Source organism: Sceloporus occidentalis, unplaced genomic scaffold (genome assembly GCF_023333645.1).
Source record: "Sceloporus occidentalis isolate IW3139 unplaced genomic scaffold, rSceOcc1.0.p SCAF_15, whole genome shotgun sequence".
NCBI classification, from domain to species: Eukaryota; Metazoa; Chordata; class Lepidosauria; order Squamata; family Phrynosomatidae; genus Sceloporus; species Sceloporus occidentalis.
The window spans coordinates 7073469-7095647 of record NW_028316995.1 but is presented as its reverse complement, the minus strand read 5'-3'; the positions used below and the strand labels follow the sequence as shown (position 1 = coordinate 7095647).

The 22179-nt window shown below is 38.4% G+C and overlaps 1 protein-coding gene across 1 annotated transcript in view; it reads right to left on the bottom strand.

Moving 5' to 3' along the window:
• The window catches only part of LOC149303200 (DNA helicase MCM8-like), a 29643-nt gene extending 9140 nt beyond the window's left edge, over window positions 1-20503 (bottom strand). The window contains exons 1-16 of the mRNA XM_089481376.1: window positions 20329-20503; window positions 19661-19747; window positions 16559-16641; window positions 12415-12561; window positions 12082-12185; window positions 11805-12003; window positions 11233-11318; window positions 9776-9927; window positions 9319-9517; window positions 8991-9021; window positions 5897-6037; window positions 5284-5425; window positions 4563-4758; window positions 1199-1418; window positions 798-1007; window positions 352-428 (exon numbers count right to left, since the gene is read on the bottom strand). Of these exons, the coding sequence (XP_089337502.1) occupies window positions 352-428; window positions 798-1007; window positions 1199-1418; window positions 4563-4758; window positions 5284-5425; window positions 5897-6037; window positions 8991-9021; window positions 9319-9517; window positions 9776-9927; window positions 11233-11318; window positions 11805-12003; window positions 12082-12185; window positions 12415-12561; window positions 16559-16641; window positions 19661-19747; window positions 20329-20503 (2249 nt within the window). The remainder of the gene's footprint in view (window positions 1-351; window positions 429-797; window positions 1008-1198; window positions 1419-4562; window positions 4759-5283; window positions 5426-5896; window positions 6038-8990; window positions 9022-9318; window positions 9518-9775; window positions 9928-11232; window positions 11319-11804; window positions 12004-12081; window positions 12186-12414; window positions 12562-16558; window positions 16642-19660; window positions 19748-20328) is intronic.
• Window positions 20504-22179: the final 1676 nt, after the last annotated feature.

The window sequence follows — 22179 nt, the reverse complement described above, 5'->3', positions numbered from 1 at the left end:
AAATTTCATTAAATTGAAACTACAATCCACAGATCAATAGAAAGAACCGGCACTGAAAGGGAAGCCCGGGAAACATCAGCTGCTTTACATTTATTAAACAATACAGCCAGCACTTTATGTATCAGGAAAGTTTATACTTCAACTAAAAAGCCAACACCAAAATAACCGCAAACTCACATGTGAAAGGCTGGGAGCTACAGACTCTGCTCTATGTTTAACTTTATTATTTACTTATTTCGTATATCCTCAAGTTCTGCCATTTATGATGACCACAAGAGTCCTACGTTTGTTAAGAATATCGCTATAGAGAAATCGGGTTTCATTTATATAACAAAACAAAAAATAAATCACCTGTATTTCATGATTTCAACAACATCTTCAGCATACTCTTTAGTAGCCTCTTCTTTTAATTCTAGTCTTGCTCGTGCCTTTTTGGGATAAAGAATAAAAAAAATGAAAAATGAGACTTTATACACTTATTCGCTAAGTTTAAGTAAACACAATTTAAATGGTTTAGGTTTAAAATTGGGATTTTTAAATTACTGTGCGCTTGTTTACTTACTTATTTTTATTGTTTATCATACCTATTTTTGTACTATATTTGTACTGATGCCATTTTTTATGGTTTCAATTGGTTTTTTGTATCTATAAAAATTCTAAGGTATATATATTGAATTAGCCCAACTAGATCAATGTATAACACAGCTCCAACCTGCCTCTTAGATAAAGCATGGTTTGCATTGTGTGCGGTTCACAGAATACAGAACGTTTGCGTAGAACTTTTCTCCACCTTATACCTCTGTCAGTCGGATTAAAGACTCCAGTTGTCGGGTGGTAATGGGGGTGCTGTCTATGCCTTGGTTTTGCGTCCTCAGTTCAAGGTAAAAATCTTGTAGAACCTTAGCCGCTTCTGGAGATAATTGTGGATGAACATATTGTCGCGCATATCCAATATACTTTCGTAATAGCTGGTGTGGTATAGCATCCAAATGTTCCCCAGGACAGAGCTAACAGACAGTAAAGAGTGGCTAGTTATAATAAAAAAAAATTGAAGGAATACACTGTGGATTCTTATGTGGTTCGCATGTACATTATTTAATTCACCTCCCACACACACACACACACTAGAAATAGTAGACACCAAGATCCATGCGCTGTGTCCAGTCCTCACCACTCGGCTGGAAGTAAAAATATATACCTTTAATCTTTCTTTCAAAGGCCTTTCGGATGGTACTTCTAAGATGGAGGTGTTGGAATCTTGGGCATTTGTGCGCATAACATTTGCTCCCCGTAATATTTCCTTTGTGCCGCCTCTCATGGCCATTACATGTTCCGAGAGCAAGTGATCATGGTCTTCATTCGGAGTATCAAGCAGGATGAACACCAAGTCAAATCGTGACAGTAAAGCACTTCCCATTCTGTAACAGATTAGAAAGCTCAACAATTTCTTTGCTTCTCACTACACATTAATGGAGATTAATTGCATAACATCTAGTTAATTTAGTGAGGCGAAAGGCTTGATCTCACTGCAACCCACAGCTTGTCATATTAACTCTAATGTGATAGAATTTCATATACGTAGTAGATACATGGCTGTATCCCTGACAACCACCAGGTGTCACTCTCATGTCATGTGTTACGATAAGCGACGTGTACATAATCATCATGGATATTATATAACAGACATACAGAATTCCCAGTTTGAAGATCCACGACACTAATCAAGTCTGCTTTGAACATAGTGCTGATTGTTAACTTTCAAACTTCCTTCATTCTAACCATTATTTTCTGAAACAATGTCACATCACCACTCAGTAAAACACAATATTGTTGTTTTAATGATAAATTAAAACTCCCTATGTTAAAGGTCACAGAGCCTGACATCCGTGTTCATAATCCAATCAACTGTTTTTAATTTGGTAAAAGCCATGGTTTTATTTAGTGTACAGAACAATAACGTGAAGAATTGGGGAAAGCCACCTCCTCTTTAAATGCAGTTTTTGACTGCCAAGAGTCCAGACACATTTTTCCCCATAGAAGGCGACTTTCCGTTAATCTGAAGTCGTACTGTAAGTATTCCCCTGCTCTGTATCGCAGTACGATCATCGTCTTCCTGACTTTACGATTGTACAGATGATGAATTTTGCTCCCGCACCACACTGTATTTGTATTTTCTGATATAGTAAACTATTCAATAAAAACAATTTAGGTGACAACCTTATGAACAGCTCACACTTAGAGACAGACGTAAATAATTTTTTTTTCTACCAAACCATGGCTGACCAGCCAGAAGCGATCTCTCTAGGGTGACATAACGTGACCGCAACCAGATCAACTCACCCCCATCCAAGCAGTCCTCTCCTATTGTCTCACTCCCCTCAACCACCGACTAGATTGTAAGCTTGGAAGAGCAGGGCCCTCTTCTCCTTTGCACTAGTTTGTTATTGTATGTGTTCATAAAATTGTTCTAATGAATGTAACAGCGCTGTGGAATAAGCCGGCGCTTTACAAATAAATATAATGTGATGTAATGTGACCCTGCAGTAGCTTCAACGTGCAGCAAAAAGTAATCAATGAAGACAGATACGGTGATTTGCTTCATTAACTCCAGGGCACCTACTGCATCCCCCTCCTTTGGATCTCCGTTCAGCAATGACGCACCAAAATAAACAAGATCCTTCCTTTAACCCCTTCGCGACCTTTGCCGGTTCAGGACCGTCATGACAAGAAGGTCACTAAATGACCTTTGACGGTCCTGAACCGTCAAAAAGTTAAATAAGCTTAGAAAGTGATCAAGGATCACTTTCTTCGCTTAAACGGCCTTGCTGCAATGCCTCGATGTCGAGGCATTCAGCAAGGCCGAGATCGGCATCGGGGGCCATGTCTGGCCCCTCCCCGGGGCGTCAACAGCCGCCATACATTGTATGGCGGCGGACGCCCGTTTTAAAAGCGTTTAGGAGGCGATCAACGATCGCCTCCTAAACTTAAATGGTGTCGCTGGAATGCCTCGATCAGGAGGCATCCAGCGACACCAAACACTTACCTTTAGGTGGGCTGTGACCGCTCCGGAGAGCGGTCACAGCCGCAGCTGCCGGTGATCTTCGCCATCAAGTAAGATGGCCGCCGCTCTGTAAAAAAAACAAACAAGAAAAAGTTTGCTAGAGGGTCTCCAGACCCTCTAGAGAACTGGCTCCACTTGCTGGTTGAATACAGGTACTGCATTCAACCATGCAAGTCAATGGAGCCCAGCTTTCTAATCACTATGTGATTAGTAAAATATTCAAAAAAAAAAAAAAATGGAAAAAAAAAATGTGCTAACATTTAAAAATAATTATGCAGTGATGTCACTAGATGAACCATCCAGTACCAGCAAAATGTGTAAAAAAAATATAAAAAAAGTATTAAAAAAATAAAAAAAATAAAAAAATAAAGTTTATTATTTTGAGCAAGTGCTAAAATTTCTCAAAAATCTCAAAGAGTTAAAATAAAAGCACTTCAAATACCCAAGGGGTGTCTAATATATAAAAAAAATGGCTGATGGGGTAAATTGGAGTGGCCTAGCTCACAGATAGGGCATAGGTACAGACTGACCAAAATGGAGAAAAAAGCGCACTTCCCAAATGTGGCATTTTAAATCTGAAACAACCCGACAAACCCATGCATGTGGGGTATCGCTGTACTCAGGAGATGTTCCTGAACACACATTGGGGTGTTGTTTGATAGTGACATATACCAGAACCTGTATATCTATAACTAAAGTACAATTTGTGTGAAAAAAAAATAAAAAAAAATTACTATTACAAAGTTTGACAAAGTGTAGTTGTATAATTGGTGCATGGAAAGGGTTAAAATAACAGCATTTGGAATACCCTGGGGTGTCTAGTTTTCAAAAATATATGGTTTAAATGGGTTAAATTGAGTTAACCGGCTTCAAAGATGTTCCAAAGAGGAGATGGAGGCAGACTGACCAGATTTGTTAAAAAAGATTTGGAAATCATAAAATGCTGCTTGTACTTATTGCCCTATAACGTACAAAAAACAGCAAAAAAACATAAAAACATTGGGTATCTCTAAACTCAGGACAAGTAGTAGAATCTATTTAGCTAGTTTTTTTACTTGCTTTTTTAGGTGAGTAAAAGATTTTTCAAATAAAAGTCATAAAATGTCTTTTTTTTCAATTTTTCACCATGTTTTTTTTATTTTTTTTATAGTAAATAAGATGATACGATCAAAATAATGGTATCTGAAGAAAGCCCATCTTGTCCTGAAAAAAACAACATATAACTTATGTGGGTACACTAAATGGGTGAGGAGAAAATTACACCTGAACACAAGCACCACAAAAGTGTCAAAACAGCCTCGGTCCCACAGGGTAGAAAACGAAAAATGAGCCCGGTCCTTAAGGGGTTAAAGCATTGTATATGTTCATTTGTTATTTAGTGAATAACCACTCAACTTACCTTGTTCTGTGTCAGCTGTGAAACAATTGGAGAGCAAAACACAGGTTTCTTTGGACAGAAAACATTTATATTTGTCCACACAATTTACTAATTGGCACTTACTTTAAATTTTCTGACACCGTCTTGCCTTTGTTATAATGTCCTCCGACTGGGTTTGCGGCTGCAATGATGGACGTTCGTGCGGGCAAACTGCAGACAATGCCAGCCTTGGCGAGACTAATGCTCTGCTGCTCCATTGCTTCTAGCAGAGCCTGATGCTGATTACCCATCTTATCAAACTCATCTATTCCACATATGCCTGTAAAATCAACACATAATGTGGTTATATGCATTCTGAAGTTTTCTATTCAGTAGGGGGGAAAAAAAATAATTGTCAAAGTCATATGTTGAATCGTGTAGAAAAATAGTAAATAGTCTAATCACTAAACAGTGCATAATGATGTGTCAGAAACAAGCTAAAAACCTCAAACTGTCAGGAAAGGTTTATGTGTCAAGACATTTCAAACCCATACTAGGACAGAATGTTTAGCCTTTTTAATCCGGTGTCGCCTGCACATGTTATTTCTACTTTGAAAATATATGCTTAATGTGACTGCTGATGAATTAAGCGATGTTTGTGAGGTATAAAGAACGACACCTTGAAATTAGTTCTCTAACACTCACTGTGGAGCGTCCACAGGAAGATCACATCACTAGAGAGCTTTGTCATAAAAGTAATGTGTCTGAGGCACAACTCATCTACCTAATAATCTTTCTAGGACACAATTCATGTACCTAATGGTTACGTGTTGTACATGTGTTAAAATGTAGATTTTATCCCAACCTTGATCTCCAAGAATAAGAGCCCCGGCCTCCAAACCAAAGTCTCCAGTCGCGCTGTCCCTGGATAGTGTAACCGTTAACCCAGAGGTAGTTGTAGTGTTTCCGCAAACGTAAACACCACGCGGCGCAACGTTACACACCGCCTTCAAACAAATACATAGTTAATAAACACATTATATTTTTATATATTCTGTGTACAGAAAAAAAATAGCGGCACCCATTAGCAAAGAAAAAAAAATAAAAAATATGGTGTATTAAGCTACTCTCTGCCAGTTCCCTGCTTTGAGGAGTTAAGATGTAAAGCACAATGTCAACAAATTTACGCACTCCAGGCAGTAACATCTACAATTATAGAAACAATAAATAATGCTGTACAGTAATGTTTCTTCATTGTGGCAAATGGATCATGGATACGATGGAGTAATGGCGTCAAATATCATCCATTATTCAAAATGTAGTGAAGCGCCCAGTGTTCATAACTAGTGACTGTAGTTATGTGATCATTTGTATAACAGGGTATAATATTACTATTGGATCACATTACAAAATGAAGTTGTTGTTTAGATTAAAGGAGTAAACAAAAATTAACATTCAAACATGAACTGAATCCATACTTGCAACATTTGGCTTTTCCCTAAACCAGGATCTCCAACAACCAGTATGTGTGGATCTCCTCTGACAGGAATCCTGTTTTTGTCATCCACGTATTTTTGGCACCCTCCAAACAATGCTAATGATAGACCCGCTTTGACAACCTGTAACAGAGAGGAATATGTATGATTAATAATAAGCATAAGCCTCTGGCACAAGGCATTTGTTTCTGCAAATGTCTTAGATCTTTTGTTAAAAAAATAAAGGAGATATCCAGTTTATTTATTCAGTCTTCGTTTAACCCCTTCGTGACAAAGGCTGATTTTACTTTTTGTACCCTTCGTGACAATGGCCGTTTTAACATTTCTGCGCTGCTCGTGTTTAGCTGTAATTTTCTTCTTTCCCGTTTACTGAACTCACACACATTAGATATTGTTTTTTTCAGGACAAGAAGGGCTTTCTTTAGATGACATTGTTTTGATTGTATCATATTATTTACTATTAAAAAAAGTATAAAATATGGTGAAAAATTTTGAAAAAAATGACTGTTTCTAACTTTTAGTTGAAAAATCTTTTACTCATCTATAAAAGGTAATAAAAAAACCTGCTAAATAGATTCTACTATTTGTCCTGAGTTTAGAAATACCCAATGTTTTTATGTTTTTTTGCTTTTTTCTGCACGTTATGGGGCAATAAGTACAGGTAGCGTTTTGCTATTTCAAAGCCATTTTTTCCAAATCTGGTAATTCTTCCCTCCATGTGCCATTTCAGGTATCTTTGAAGCCGGCCAATGCAATTTACCCCATCAAATCATATATTTTTGAAAACTAGACAGCCCAGGGTATTCCAAATGCTGGTATTTTAACCCTTTCCAAGCACTTATTCTACCATCAGCCTTTGTCAAACTTTATGGTAGTAATTTTGTTGCATTTGTTTTTTCACACACATTTTACTTTAGGTATGAATAAACAGGTTCTGGTATATGTCACTATCATAAAACACCCCAATATGTGTTTAGCAACATCTCCTGAGCGCAGTGATACCCCACATGAATGATTTTGCCTGGCTGTTTGGGGGCAAAAGGGCCACATTTGGGACATGCGCATTTTTCAATGTTGAACTTTGGCATTTGGGGATCCACTGCCCATGCCCTATTTGGTACATCTTTGAGCCGGGCCATTTCAGTGTGCCCAACAAAACCATATATTTTTGAAAACTAGACACCCCAGGGTATTTTAACTCTTTGCATGCACACATTTTACCACCAGCATTTTTTTCAAAGTTTGCAGTAGTATTTTTGTGTGTGTATTTTTCCCACACACACCTACTTTATGTATGAATTTACAGCTCCTGGTGTAATATGTGTTCAGCAACATCTCCTGAGTACAGTGATTCCCCACATGCATGGGTGTGTCATTTTTGGGGGGAACTAAAAGGCCACATTTGGTACGTGTGCATTTTTCTAATTGGAAATTAGATGTGTGGCCATCCTTCCCCCCCGTGTTAATTGGGACCTTGTTGAACCCGGCCAATTCAATTTACCCCATCAAATCATACATTTTTTAAAAGTAGACACCCCATGGGCATTTAATATGCCAGTATTTTAACTCTTTCCATGCGAGAATTGTTTTAAGCTAATATGCTAATTTTAGGACTTGCTCACAAAAATATATTTTTTATATATATATATTTTTTATTTTTATTTTTTACATTTTTTTTTCAACTTGAAGGTTCCCCTGATAGTGACATCAGTGGGAAATTATTTTTACATTTTACTGGTTCTTTACTATTTTTTTTTCTAATTATTATTAATTTTATTTTATTTTTAATTTATTTTTTCTAATCACACTGTGATTAGAAAGCTGATCTCCATTGACTTGCATGGTTGAATGCAGTACCTATATTCAACCTGCAAGTGGAGCCAGAGTTCTCTAGAGGATCAGGAGACCGTCTAGCGAACCTTTTTATCTTTATTATTTTCTTTCCCGGGCCGCCGCCATCTTGCTGATGGCGAAGATCACCGGCAGCTGCGGCTGTGACCGCTCTCCGGAGCAGTCACAGTCCATCCCCAGGTAAGTGTTTGGTGTCGCTGGATGCCTCCTGATCGAGGCATTCCAGCGACACCATTTAAGTTTAGGAGGCGATCATTGATCGCCTCCTAAACGCTTTTAAAACGGGCGTCCGCCGCCATACAAAGTATGGCGGATGTTGACGCCCCGGGGAGGGGCCAGAGATGGCCCCTTTGTGCCGATAATGGCGTTGCTGAATGCCTCGAGGTCGAGGCATTACAGCAACGCCGTTTCGGTGCAGAAAGCGAAAATAGATCGCTTTCTGCACCCGTTTAATGACGTACCGGTCCTGGCACGTCATTTGTCGTTATCGACTTGAATTTCCATGACGTGCCCGGACCGGCAATTGTCATCAAGGGGTTAAAGCCTCATGCTTGTCTGCCACCAAATCAATATATTTTTTCCCGATTACCGGAAATTTGTAATATTACTCTAAGGAAATATGTTATTCCTATATGTTTTATACAACTGTCTGAGCGTGACAAATCTTACATTCTACCTCTTACTCTAGCGCTACCTTTAGCCGAATCTAATACTATATTATTAGGAGGAAATTTATGTTTAAGTATCAGTTCAGTAACATTTTCTTAAAATGTCTAAACATAAAACAGACGTTGTAAGCGCTCTAGCTGCTGGTAGCAGACTGATTTTGGCTCAAAACCAGCCACAGTAACACTTATTGATACCTGTGAACCAGCTATTTAATCGGCACCTTATTGGGGTGAAAAAGAAACATTGAGAAATGGGAAATATCCTTTAGGAATGTCAATTTTTTCCCAGCTGTGAACCAAAACCCATTCATCTATATTCAAGACTAATCTAACATGTTGCACACATCGAACAAATAATTATGACATTTCCGGTGCTTGCAGTGGCGGATGAAGCGTGCCGCTTGTTAGCTACCTGCTGAAAATGCCTTGTATTCCCAGTTAAGATAAAAAGCATGCAGATGACAACTGTTTTTTTTTTCTTATTAACCAAGAAAATATGTTAACAAGGGTACTGAAAAGGTAAAAGGATAATCAGAATGGCAAGAAATGCAGCTTACCTCATGGCCATATATTGTTGGGCAAAGAGAGCTATAAAAAAAAAAAAAAAAAAAGTGCTTAAATACACAAAACAAGTGGCATGTCGGACAGACCGGCTCTAAAAAAAAAAAATCATTTTCACAGACATTCCAAACAATAGACATATCTTGTTGGTATTTAGGTAAGAATTGACTTGTATTATGAACAGACCAAATATTTATGCTGTGATTGATTTTGACTGCTTTAAATTGTTATTAGCATTGATATGCAAAACTGGAGATCATGATAATTGTTAATGTATCAGCATAGATACGCAGAACCGGAGAAAACGGTAAAACAGATACTCACTTCACAATTAATTTCATCAGATTTTCTTCGGCTTGTATTTCCTGGATTGCGTAGAAGTCTTTCAGTGAGAAATCCATAGAGGCTCCATTATTTACAGCCTCGTCCGAGTCCTTGCGTTTCTGACCTTTGCTATTACTGACAGAATTTGCCTCAATGTACAGCAAAAACATGCACTTATTATTTTTATTTTTATATCCTCCTGGAAGAAAGAGAACATAGCACATAAATATATAACCAAAACGAAGGGATCGTTATGCGCGCCAAAATGTTTCATTTTTAAGTTTATTTTCCTGACAAAAAAGGATACAAAAAAAAGGTTTAGCGAGAGACTTTAATTGACTTCTTTGTATAGAGAATTTGTAAAACATTGGACATTAAAATACAACAACAACAAAAATGGGTATTTTGTAATATAGGAAAATGATAGCATTTATTAAGAAGATGGCATTGAACTCACCATCTTTAGCATTTGACACTTTAACAGTTCCTGTTATTGTCACCATGTCTCCGGGGACGCAGCTGTCTACCAGATCCTGAATTAATTCACACTCCACTGTTCTTGGAATTCTACCCGCCTCTCGCTGATCGTCAGACATAAGTTCCTGGACTCTGCCATGGGGGGGGGGAATAAATAAATAAGTAAATAAAAAAAAAAGGCAATTACAAGAAAATTCAGAAATATTTAAATTGCTTTCGGAAACACTGGGCCACACTGGAGAAAACACACTTGCAAAATGAAAAGGATCCTTTTTTTTTTTTTTTTTTTTTTTTAGACACTACTGACTTACTATTAAACTAAAGTTTAAAAACTACTTGTGCTTAGTGGCTTTTTAAAAAAAAAAATACTTTTCCACTTTTCAACTCAATACAGTTTATCACTAGCACGCGCACCGTGTGCTTTCAGTAAAATAATGCAGTTCAAAAGGCCACTCAAGTAAAGGCTTCTGATATAGAATCTGGTGTTATTGATACCTTAGGCTATATGCTTCTGCTCTGTTATTTCAATGTCAACTATTAAGTCATACTGACAGTTAAATAAATAAATTAATAAACCCGGCCCACACTTCAATTTCCGTGATGTTCCCTCTGCACATGGGATTCTGCAGAATCCCCTTATAAGCATTTGCCCACCCACCGCTATTTGCATTGCAAGAGTTCTGCTGAAGACATCTCCCTGTATGTGATATACTTAACATCAGTAAGCCGGTTCGCCGAATACTGAAGGCTAGGAAAGCATTCTCACTGACTTCCTGACTTCAAGCAGCCAATCGGTGACAAGAATGTTCAGATCACAGAGAAAGAGTGCAGCTTCAGAGCTGCAGCTTCTAGTGCAGATAAGTGTTTTTTTTCATTTTAGAAGAACGCATATTAAAAGAACTCCTTTAATATTAAACCATCACTCACTAGGACTGTCAGGGACATTAAACTTTAACTGTTCAAGATGAAAAATCATGTGCTTCAAGAAAAACATGCATTATTAAAGCACAATGACAGTAAAATTATGATTAACACAGTTACTCCCGTTTATAAATCGTTGAGTAACACAGGTGGCAAGCAATACATTACCATAGCAATTAATGGTATTTACCAATAAACAGAGAATACTTTTAAATCATTAATAACCCAGTGACTGCGCTGACAGGAACATATGTTCAAACTCTGCATCTTTAGTATGGAAATGAAGCCGGGTTTTTCTTTTATGACAGGCTCATGTTTAATCTGCAATTAACAGAGCAGGAACACAAGTGAATCTGTTTATAGGGTGCATAAAAAGGAGACTGATTTACTTACCAATACTTTGATGTGCCATACACTTCAAAAGGAGCAAGTATATGGAAAATGTAGAAAATAGGAGGAACTTGTGTATGCGCACATTATTATGTAACCCGCTTATGACATGATCGCTGTACTCACTTGATAGCCTGCCAGTCCACTGTTACGGTTAACGGAGAGCTTCTATTTGCAGTGAACGATCGGCCGCGGCATTCTGGCACGGGGCACTAAAACAGCAAGGTCCTGATTTTTGTTTCACATTAAATACATGTATGCCATTATACATTTTTAAAACAAATCTCCCCATTTCCAGTTATTTTCATTAATCAGGTTATGTGAAAAAAGCAACAGTAGGTAAAAGCCTGAAAAGTCTGAAAAGTCATCCTATCACCATGGCAACTGTGGTAAACCAAAAAGAGCATTCTAGCAACTGTTTGGACTTTTCAAATTTATTTTATACATTACCCACAATGTATTAAACATTACAAGCCATTTTTTCCATTATTATCTGACCACTTATACCTATATAAATATTCACTAAAGGGACAAACAAATCCAAAGAGCTGTGTTTTGGGGTACTGAACGTTTACTGGACTTGATTGATTTATCCAGCACATAACTCAATAAAAATGTGCCCATTTGTTTGTGTAAAACACAGAATATTCGTCCTTGGCCTGTCGCCATACCCTTTATTTATGAAGTGGGGTAGTTACCTTTGTCGGGACAGTATACTTTCCATCCGGGAGGGGAACACTTTGCACATCCCCGCACATGTTGCAAGAAAATGCAATTTTGATGCACAGCGGCTTTATGTTACTCACGCGCACCACAGTGCCGCGCACAGCAACGTATTTGCCATATAAATTAGCTCTGAGATTTTTGAGAGGGGTTAGCGGGTCGTAGTTATACACCCTAAGAAAGAAAAGAACGTTATGTCGCAAATACATATTGCAACTGATAATGAATTCGATTTTCAAGAGATCCCTATACCTTGCATGAATGTGTGGCACATTAACAATGGGTGCTTCATCTGTGGGAAGACCTTCTTGCGCCTGTAATTCAACTGCATGTCTTTCAAGATCTTTTGTTAATACCTGTAAACAAAACAACACTTTCAAATGGGTGTAAATACTAAACGTAGTCCAAGATCAAGTGATAAAGCCAGAAGATGATGTCACTTAAAATGAATCATCCACTTTGTGTTCATGAATCACACGCACAACACATACACTGGAGTTTACATATGTGCCCATTTTATTAACCTGATGGAATAAACAAAAAGTAGTGATATAAAACCTATGTTGCTAGAGAAGGCATACATACCTGGTGAATTGCTAGTCCCATACAATCCAGTATTTTTTCAGGCATTTCCCTTAATTCTGTAGACAACGATAGACATGCTGTGAGCTCATTATCCTGCAAGAGCTCCTTGTAATCCACAAGTATGCTTCCCTTTCTCTCAATTTCATCCTGTGGAAAACAACATGTTCCTCAAGCATTGGTCCCCAGTATAAAATATTAGCTGTGAAAATGGCATTTTCAGGCTTTTTATATTCAGGAGCACGGCTTCACTAAGCAACTGTCCTTTTGTAATATGCTCCAGTGTTTCCCATGTTAGTGAAGCTGATTTTATGCCACAATATCATTATCATTGTCATTGGCACATACATCTATCAATAACAAGACCTCTAAAAAGTATTGAAACCTCACTGCTATACTACAAATTCATGTGGGCCTGTCCTAAAAAAATAAAATTGACATTAAACAAAACATTACAAATTCCAAATGTACAGTATTCTATTTTACAGGATACTAAATCATCTCCCTTCTCCATACCCTATACTTACAGAGGCTGCCTAAACCCATCTACAACAATCAGCAATGTAACAAAAGGTAGTGATCATGTCGATCCCGAGAACAGCAAGTTACATACATGGAAAGTTTCTGCTTTATTTTAAAAAAATATATAAAAAAAAGTGTAAACCCCACTACACAGAGTTATTTTAGCATGATGAACTTTACCAGATTTCTGGGAAAGTGACATGAATATCCGTAACCTCAAACATATTAACTATTTGGGATTTAAAGATGCTGCTCCACTGATTGTTTCCTGCACTCGGCAATATAATAGGCAAATTAACCCTTACAGATCTGTCATTTCATTCTTTCATCTTAATCTCAAATTAAGGAAAGCACTCCCCCCCCCAAAGCATTTGAAAAAGGGACAAAGGAGAAATTTAAAAGGACCTCCCAGCTATTATAGACGCATATGACAGTCGGAATGTCCCTTTAATACAGCCTACAAATGTCCATAAGCTAAATTGATCTTTTTTAAACTGGTAAACAGTTCTTAGAACACAATATTTGGCAACATGCACCGGATCCCCTCTTCTAAATTTTCATAGAGCACTAAATATTTTATATAAATATTTATAAATACTGCTGAATTATTAAAAGAAAATGCTAGCAATGAACACACAACAAGATCTTGAACCTACAAAACATTGCAGGAAAGTAATAAGGGATTTAAAAAGGTATCGGCCTCTATATTTAATCATCATGTGTCACGCCATTAGCAATTTCTCAAAACAGGAGCATGATATTACATTTGTTGCCATGTATTTCTGGCAAAGTGAGTCAAACAAATTATTCCAAATGCTGCAGTGACTGTTTCCAGCAAAAAATTATACAGAAACCCACACAGATGAAATCAGACCAGAGGAGAAAACGTGTTAATATAATTTACGTAAGCAGGAAAACCTAAGGGAGGAAAAAAAAAACATCTGCTAAACTCCCCCGAGAGACTCCAAATCTAAAAGAAAACCAATGGACAATAATTCAATAGAACAAGAGAAAAACACTTAAAGTGGGTCAGTGGTTTCCTCTATTTCTCCATTTTATGTTCCAAATATTTGCAGAGAGAAAGAGCAACACTTGTTTTCAATACAAATAAGTGGAAAATAGCATTGTTCACTAAGCAAGTAGTGCGTGATGGTGCAGGCAGCTGGTTTGAAAGCAAAAAAGCAGCCGGTACCTTATACAGTACAATAGCTTTCAAAAGATTCCAAGGGCACTGGAAAAATATATATTTTGAGTGGTACTTTAACCCCTTAAGGACCAGGCTGTGTTTTACCTTTTGTACCATTGGGACCGAGGCTGTTTTAATACTTTTGCGGTGTTCGTGTTTAGATGTAAATTTTCTCTTCACTCATTTAGTGAACCCACACAAATTATATGTTGTTTTTTTCAGGACAAGAAGGGCTTTCTTCAGATACCATTGTTTTAATCATATTCTCTAATTTCCCATAAAAAAAATAATAAAATATGATGAAAAATGTAAAAAAAACCCACATTTTCTGACTTTTACCCCAAAAATCTTTTACTCATCCAAAAAAGCTAATGAAAAACCCTACTAAATATATTCTACTATTTGTCCTGAGTTTAGAAATACCCAATGTTTTTATGTTTTTTTGCTTTTTTCTGCACGTTATGGAGCATTAAGTACAGGTAGCGTTTTGCTATTTCAAAACCATTTTTTCCAAATCTGGTAATTCTTCCCCCCATGTGCCATTTTGGGTATCTTTGAAGCTGGCCAATGCAATTTACCCCATCAAATCATATATTTTTGAAAACTAGACACCCCAAGGTATTTCAAATGCTAGTATTTTAACCTTTCCATGCATGAGATTCTACCACTAGCCTTTGCCACACTTTGTGTTAGTATTTTTTTTTACACAAATTGTACTTTGGGTATACATTTATAGATCCAGGTATATGTCACTATCAAACAACACCCTAATATGTGTTCAATAACATCTCTCGAGTACAGTGATACCACCCATGCATGGGTTTGACTGCTGTTTGGGGTTAAAAGGCCACATTTGGGAAGTGCACTTTTTTTCCCCTATTTTGGTCAGTCTGTGCCTATGCCCTATCTTTGAGCCTGGCCACTACAATTTACCTCATAAAACCATATATTTTTGAAAACTAGACACCCCAAGGTACTTAAAATGGTAGTATTTAACCCTTTCCATGCATCAGATTCTACCACCAGCCTTTGCCACACTTTGTGGTAGTATTTATTTTTTATTTTTTTTCACACAAATTGTACTTTGGGTATAAATTTATAGCTCCAGGTATACGTCACTATCAAACAACACCCTAATATGTGTTCAGGAACATCTCCCGAGTTCAGTCATATCCCACATGTATGGGTTTGTCTGGTGTTTGAGGTTAAAATGCCACATTTTGGTAGTGCGCTTTTTTTTTCCCCATTTCGGTCAGTCTGTGCCTATGCCCTATCTTTGAGCCCGGCCACTCCAATTTACCCCATCAAACCATTCATTTTTTTTAATTAGACACCCCTTGGGTATTTGAAATGCTTTTATTTAAATTTTTCCACGTCAGGATTTTTGGGAAGATACAGCGCTAATTTTAGCACTTGCTCATAATAATAAACTTTATTTTTTTATTTTATTTATTTTACTCTTTTTGGACTTTTTTTTTACATTTTGCTGGAACTGGATAGTTCCTCTAAAGCATAATAATTTTTAAATGTTACCATGTTTTTTTTAAGCTTTTTCTTTTTTTCTTTTAAATTTTTTTATTTTTTTTTTAAATATTTTACTAATCACATAGTGATTAGAAAGCTGGCCTCCATTGACTTGTATGGTTGAATGCAGTACCTGTATTCAACCAGCAAGTGGAGCCAGAGTTCTCTAGAAGGTCAGGAGACCGTCTAGCGAACTTTTTCAACTTTATTATTTTTTTTCCCGGGCCGCCGCCATCTTGCGGATGGTGAAGACTGCGTGCAGCTGCGGCTGTGACCGCTCTCCGGAGCGGTCACAGTCCATCAAGAGGTAAGTGTTTGGTGTCGCTGGATGCCTCCTGATCGAGGCATTCCAGCGACACCATTGAAGTTTAGGAGGTGATCGTTGATCGCCTCCTAAACGCTTTTAAAACGGGCGTCCGCCGCCATACAATGTATGGTGGCGGCTGTTGACGCCCCGGGGAGGGGCCAGACATGGCCCATCATGCCGATCTCGGTGTTGCTGAATGCCTCGACATCAAAGCATTACAGCAACACCGTTTAAGCTTAGAAAGTGATCATTGATCACTTTCTAAGCTTGTTTAAGTCTGATGACGTGTCAGGCACGTCATAGGTCGTTAAGTGACCGTTTTGCATGACGTGCCTGACCCCGCAATGGACGTTAAGGGGTTAAAGGGAACATTTTCAACTTACCGCAAGCTGTGATTCTTGTAATGACCAGCATGCTAATGCTGGTAGATTGTTAACATTTACCTATTATTGTAACAAACAACAAAACATATAGCACTTCTAACACGAGGGAAGATATTTGCAAGATCAAAACATGCATTATCCCTATATACGGTTCAATTCTAAGTTAGTGCGCATGAAGACACCCAACATTATGATCCCGATAAGTTGAAATCTTTTATGCCTCACCTTATTGTACAGTTCGATTTGCCTATTGAAAAACTTCTCAAACGCTTGAACCTTCACCAGGAACGGTGAACTGTCACTGTATGCTGTTAAAACATTAAAATTACACGCCGCACATTAAACAATAGTTAACATTTTTAGGTCTTGAAAGACCAAAAAAAGAGATTATTAAGTAACTCCTGTTTAAAGTCAAAATCATTTAAAAATCAACTCATTAAAGATATAGGTTTGAAACGACGAGTTGTAAAATAGTGAAATTTAGGTGAATGCTGGACTCCTAGCCCTGACTGCTCAGCCTGCGTAGTTAATTTGTCCATTGTAGAAATCCCCTGTGCTCTGACTAATAAAAAAAAAAAAAACTTCTTGTGCTAAGAATATACCCACATAATATACACTCCAAAATATGTCATTAATTTCATGATTAACTAAAAATTAATAATGAAAGGAACCTATTCTTGGTATATATATATATATTTTGAAAGTGTTTTATATATATATATATATATAAAACATACAAACAACCCAATATCCACAAAAGAAAAGTAGATTCACTAATCTGGGAGTTTGCAGCGAGACAGTGCCAGCCAGGTTATTCATGAATCTGAGAGTCTGCAGGTAAACCATTTAATCTTTACTTTATCAGTGACTAGGGCCAACACCAGTGAGATTCCCATGCACTTAATGTAGGAGATGCTCACGAAAGCTGGCCCTTCATAATGCATTGTGGTATCAGGGAGATGCAACTCTTCTGCAGACAATCAGGTTAGTAAATACACAACAGAGTTAAATGTCTATCTTCATAAATTTAAACATTTTAAAATATTAAAGCTGCGCCTCTGTAAGAAGCAAGGGTCAGAGCCATGCCTAGGGGGCTCTGAATAGCAAAGGTGCATCGGAGGGAGCACAGCACAAGGGGTCAGCTCTGTGCTGGCTGAGTCTCCCTGCCTTCTCCATCAAATGCTTTCACATCCCTGCCTCCTTTCCTACAGCTCAGCTTCTTGTTCTACTGTCTTCATTCTTTGTCCTGTTTCTCCTTAGTATCAACACCGTTGACCTGGCCTTTCAGAGCGCTTCCACACTATGTGGACATCATCGCCCTGTTCTTCCCTGTTTGCTCTGCCCTTTCGAGTAAGCGCTCCGGGAGGCCTGGTCAACGGTGTTTATACTAAGGAGAAACAGGTATCAGCAATAGAGCTGATACCGGGGAAACGCAGGATGTAGAAAAAAGAGAGAAGAACAAGAGGCAAGAGCCGTGGGAAAAGAGACAGGGACGTGGAAGCAGTCAGCAGAAAATGGTAGGGAGAGAGAGCGAGCATATAAGTGTGAGACAAAGTGAGTAAAAGTGTGAGAGAGTGCAAGTAGGAGGAAGTGTGAGAGAGTAAGAGTACAAGAGTGAGTGATTAAGTGTGAATAAGAGTGAGGGTGTGTGAAGAAGCATCAAAATGCAAATGAAAATGATCATGATGGGAGATGGGATCATCGTCAATGTCTGGCTCAGAACATAGAGATGGGAGTTATGGTGTACAACCAGCAGTGCCTGACTTGGTATATAGTGATGGGAGATATGCTGCATCACAGTCAATGTCTGGCTCGGTAAATAGAAATGAGAGTTATAGTGTACAACCAGCAGGGCCTGACTCAGTATATAGGGATGAAAGTTATGATGTATCATGGAAGTCATTACGTACCACCATTAGTGCTTGGTTTATATAGTGATTGTATGCTGTACCACCATCTGTGTCATGATCACAATGGGAGTTGATGGGAGTTGCGGTATATCACTGTCAAGCTCAGTATATAATGATAGGAGTTATGCTGAACCACCCTCAGTGTCTGATTATTTAATGATGGGAGTTATTCTGTACCAATGTCAGTGTCTGGCTTGCTATATAATGATGGGAGTTATGCTGTACAACCATCAGTGTTCAGCTCTCTATATATAGTAAATATGGGATTTATGCTGTACCATATAGGCAAGGCTGACTATGTGCGTATGCTCACTATGAGCTATACTGCACCATATCTATGTGTGGCTAACCGTATGCTGGTGAGGGCTATGCTATAACACCTGCATATGCATAACTACAGTCCCATTGTCCCTAATGTCCAATTAAGCTAAACAGGCTCAGGCCCTGACCAGCACAAAATGCAAATAAATCACTGGGTTTGGGGAAATTAGTTTTACTATAATTTTTTTTTATTTATCTGTAGTTCTAATATCATTAATTTCCTTGCTATTTACTTATCTACCTACCTCAAAATAACCTCTGTAAAAATATTGTGGGGGGGGCTCTATTTTCTGTTCTTGTCTATGGCGCAAAAAGACCACTGGCACTGCCCTTCGTGCTCAACAGTCCAAGCAGCAGATGTCACTGACACATTCAGGGCAATGCTGTTTAAGAGGGAAATGACACTGACTGACTGTTTGGGCACAAAAAATGTCACTAACAAGCTGTTTGGGGGGGCAAAGAACTGTGGGAAGTGGGTGACATGTTACTCAGTGAAGTCGGGGGGCCCAAAGAGGTGGAGGGGTTGCCATAGAATATAGATGTGATTAGAAGTGTTATGTTCGTTAGGGGGAGGGGTTACCAATATAACCACACCCACCTGGGAGTGCCAAACATTGCTTGTACCCAGGCATCAGTGACCCTATGCTTAGCCCTGGCAATTAATTGCACACAGAAAATTTGAGCTTATTCTCTTTTTGGCAAATAAAAAAAACGAATCATCGTAGTAATCTGGCTTTTACAGTCAGTCCTTGATGTCCATAATTTCACTAACCACATAGTGTTTTTACTGACTTTAAGCTACAACTTTAAGTGGATATGCTGCATTAAAAACATTGTGTTCAAAGAGAAATTGTTCTGATGCCTTCATACAGAACAAGTAATCATGGCAAAAGACTTGAAAAATTCTATTTGGCAAAAGACTAGTGATGAAATATAGAAAAACAGAAGATACAGAGGTTGATTGATGGAACGAAAATAAAGTAAATCCTTTTTTTTGTTACAGACAGCAACAGACAGCAGTCTTTTATTGGTTTTCCATTATTGCCCTGCTCTAATACATCTTTCACATGAGCAAATGTCACTCATTCAATTGTACCTTCAGAGAAATAAAGCTTCCAGCCCTTGTACGGAATGTATTTATCCAACGTGCTCTGAGATAATTGATGCTTGGCATTTGCAAAACCTAAAAATAATTAACAAAAAACAAATATCAGTTTCCATGTGTGTGTGTGAAAAAAAATTAGAGTTATCTACAACAGTAAAATAAATGATACATGAGGGAATATTTCAAGAAGGGTAAATGTTAAGAGACAAGAACCTAGACAAGAAGGTTAGAGGCCTAGTTGTAATATTGCAGGTAAATACAGTGAGAAAAAAATGGGCAGACTACATAGGTCAAATATCTTATCTGCCATTAAACTCTATTATTTTTGCCAATTTTAATACACTTTAGAAATGACCAAGTTCTGGAGCTTGCTTGGATTTCATATATGGGGTTGAATGACTAGAATGGACAGATCCTGACAGGGTCTATTTACTACCAGCCTCCACTACCCTACAGAAACATTTTCTCTGTAACTGCATGTAGCGATCATGCGGAGGGAGCCTAGAGTTCCACCATATACAAGATATTCAGTTGTGACTCCAACCCTTTGTGAGTCCTAAGGTTTTAAAACCAAAACAATCCTTTTAAAGCCAATATATTACTATTCAAGTTTGGTGTTAATATATGGCATTCAATTGAGTGTTTTAATAAACACATACAGTTAGAATCTCTTCCAGTACTTTTATTCCAGTTTCCTCCCTGTCCCCTTCCTCTCCAAGGATGACCTCTCCAGCCCCCTGAGCTGTGGTTTCCTCTTCCTCGCCATCCTCCTGGGCTGTGATTACGTCCTCTCCATCCTTGACTTCCTCCTCCTCCGCTCCAACTCTCACTCATCACAGTAATCTATTCAGGAACTAAGAACATAATTATTTAATGTAAGAGTAATCATACTGTATTTTTTTCAATCCTTTTCACATGGTTATTCCAAGAAGAGAGTCTGCTATTCAAAAGTACTTTAATTCTTAGTGAGGTTGTCCTTTTAATGAACAAAATCAGTATTATTGCATGCATGTCGTCTCATTGACATAATGAAGGCGGTGGATAAAAAAAAAAAAAATCTGAGAAAGGGACTTCCAGCCTGGGATGTATTAGTTAATAATAAAGGTGGTCACACAAGTTCACCTTTTGTGTAATCAGCGTGTGTAGTGTCAATGTTTTCTTTGTGGATCTATATATATTTCAGTGTGGCATTGATTTGCTGTTTAAGTAATCTACATTGTAGAGAAGCAATCTTACAGATCATAAGGACAAGAAAAATGTATTTCCCCATGGTATACGTATGATGCATGTTTTTGACAGTTATACATCAATCAGCCATAACATTATGACCACCTGCCTAATATCGTGTAGGTCCCTATTATGCGGCCAAAACAGCCCTGACCCGATGAGGCATGGATTCCACTAGACATTTGAAGGTGTGCTGTGGTATCTGGCACTAAGAAGCAGGTCCTCTAAGTTGCGAGATGGGTCCTCCATGGATGCGTCCGGGTGCCATGTGTTCTCCAGGTAAGCGACATACCTGGCCATCTACGTGATATAAAAGAAAATGTGATTCATCAGACCAGGCCACCTTCTTCCACTGCTCCGTGGTCCAGTTCTTATGTTTACATGCCTATTGTAGGCGCTTTCGGCAGTGGACAGGGGTCAGCATGGGCACCCTGACTTCTCTGTGGCTACGCAGCCCCATACGCAACAAATTGCGATGCACTGTGTGTTCTGACACCTATCTATCACCTTTTCATCAAATTGAGCTACAGTAGCTCGTCTGTTGGATTTGACACACGGCCCTGCCTTCGCCCTCCGTGTGCATCAATGAGCCTTGGCTGCCCATGATCCTGTCCTCAGGTCACCTCTTTTCCCTCCTTGGATCACTTTTGTTAGGTACCGACCACTGCAGACCGGGAACCCCACAACAGCTGCAGTGTTGGAGATGCCTTTCCTGCTTCTAACAGAGCTTTGAGGATGAATTGTTCACTTGCTGCCTAATATATCCCACCCACTGTTATTCACTTCACCTGTCAGTGGTCATAATGTTACGGCTGATCAGTGTAGATTGCTTATTTTAATCCCCAAACACTAAGAAATGTATATGCTAGATGTGTTTACATATAACTGTCCATGATGTTACAAATATGTTTAAATGAAGCTCCGACACGTGTTTAAGTGATGTACTACTGAGTCATTCACTATTACAAAAACCATAAACAAGAGGAGGGCTTCTACAGGGAAATAAGGGTTTTATTTTAAAATAATGCATTTGCAGAGGAATGGCGGCATGGAAGGAATCCATATCACAGCTAAATATAGTGACCAAGGTGTTTTCAGCTTCCCAGCTTACTTTCTTATACCCTCTGTCCAGGGGAGGGCTGGCAGCCTAAGGGGCAAGTCAAGTGAAGTGGCTCCGCCCCCTCGCACTCACCTTTCACCCCTCACGCTGCTCCCATTACTATGCGGCCATCAGACTGCTGGAAAACTTATCTAAACGGCCGCCGGGTGTTGATGCCACCGGC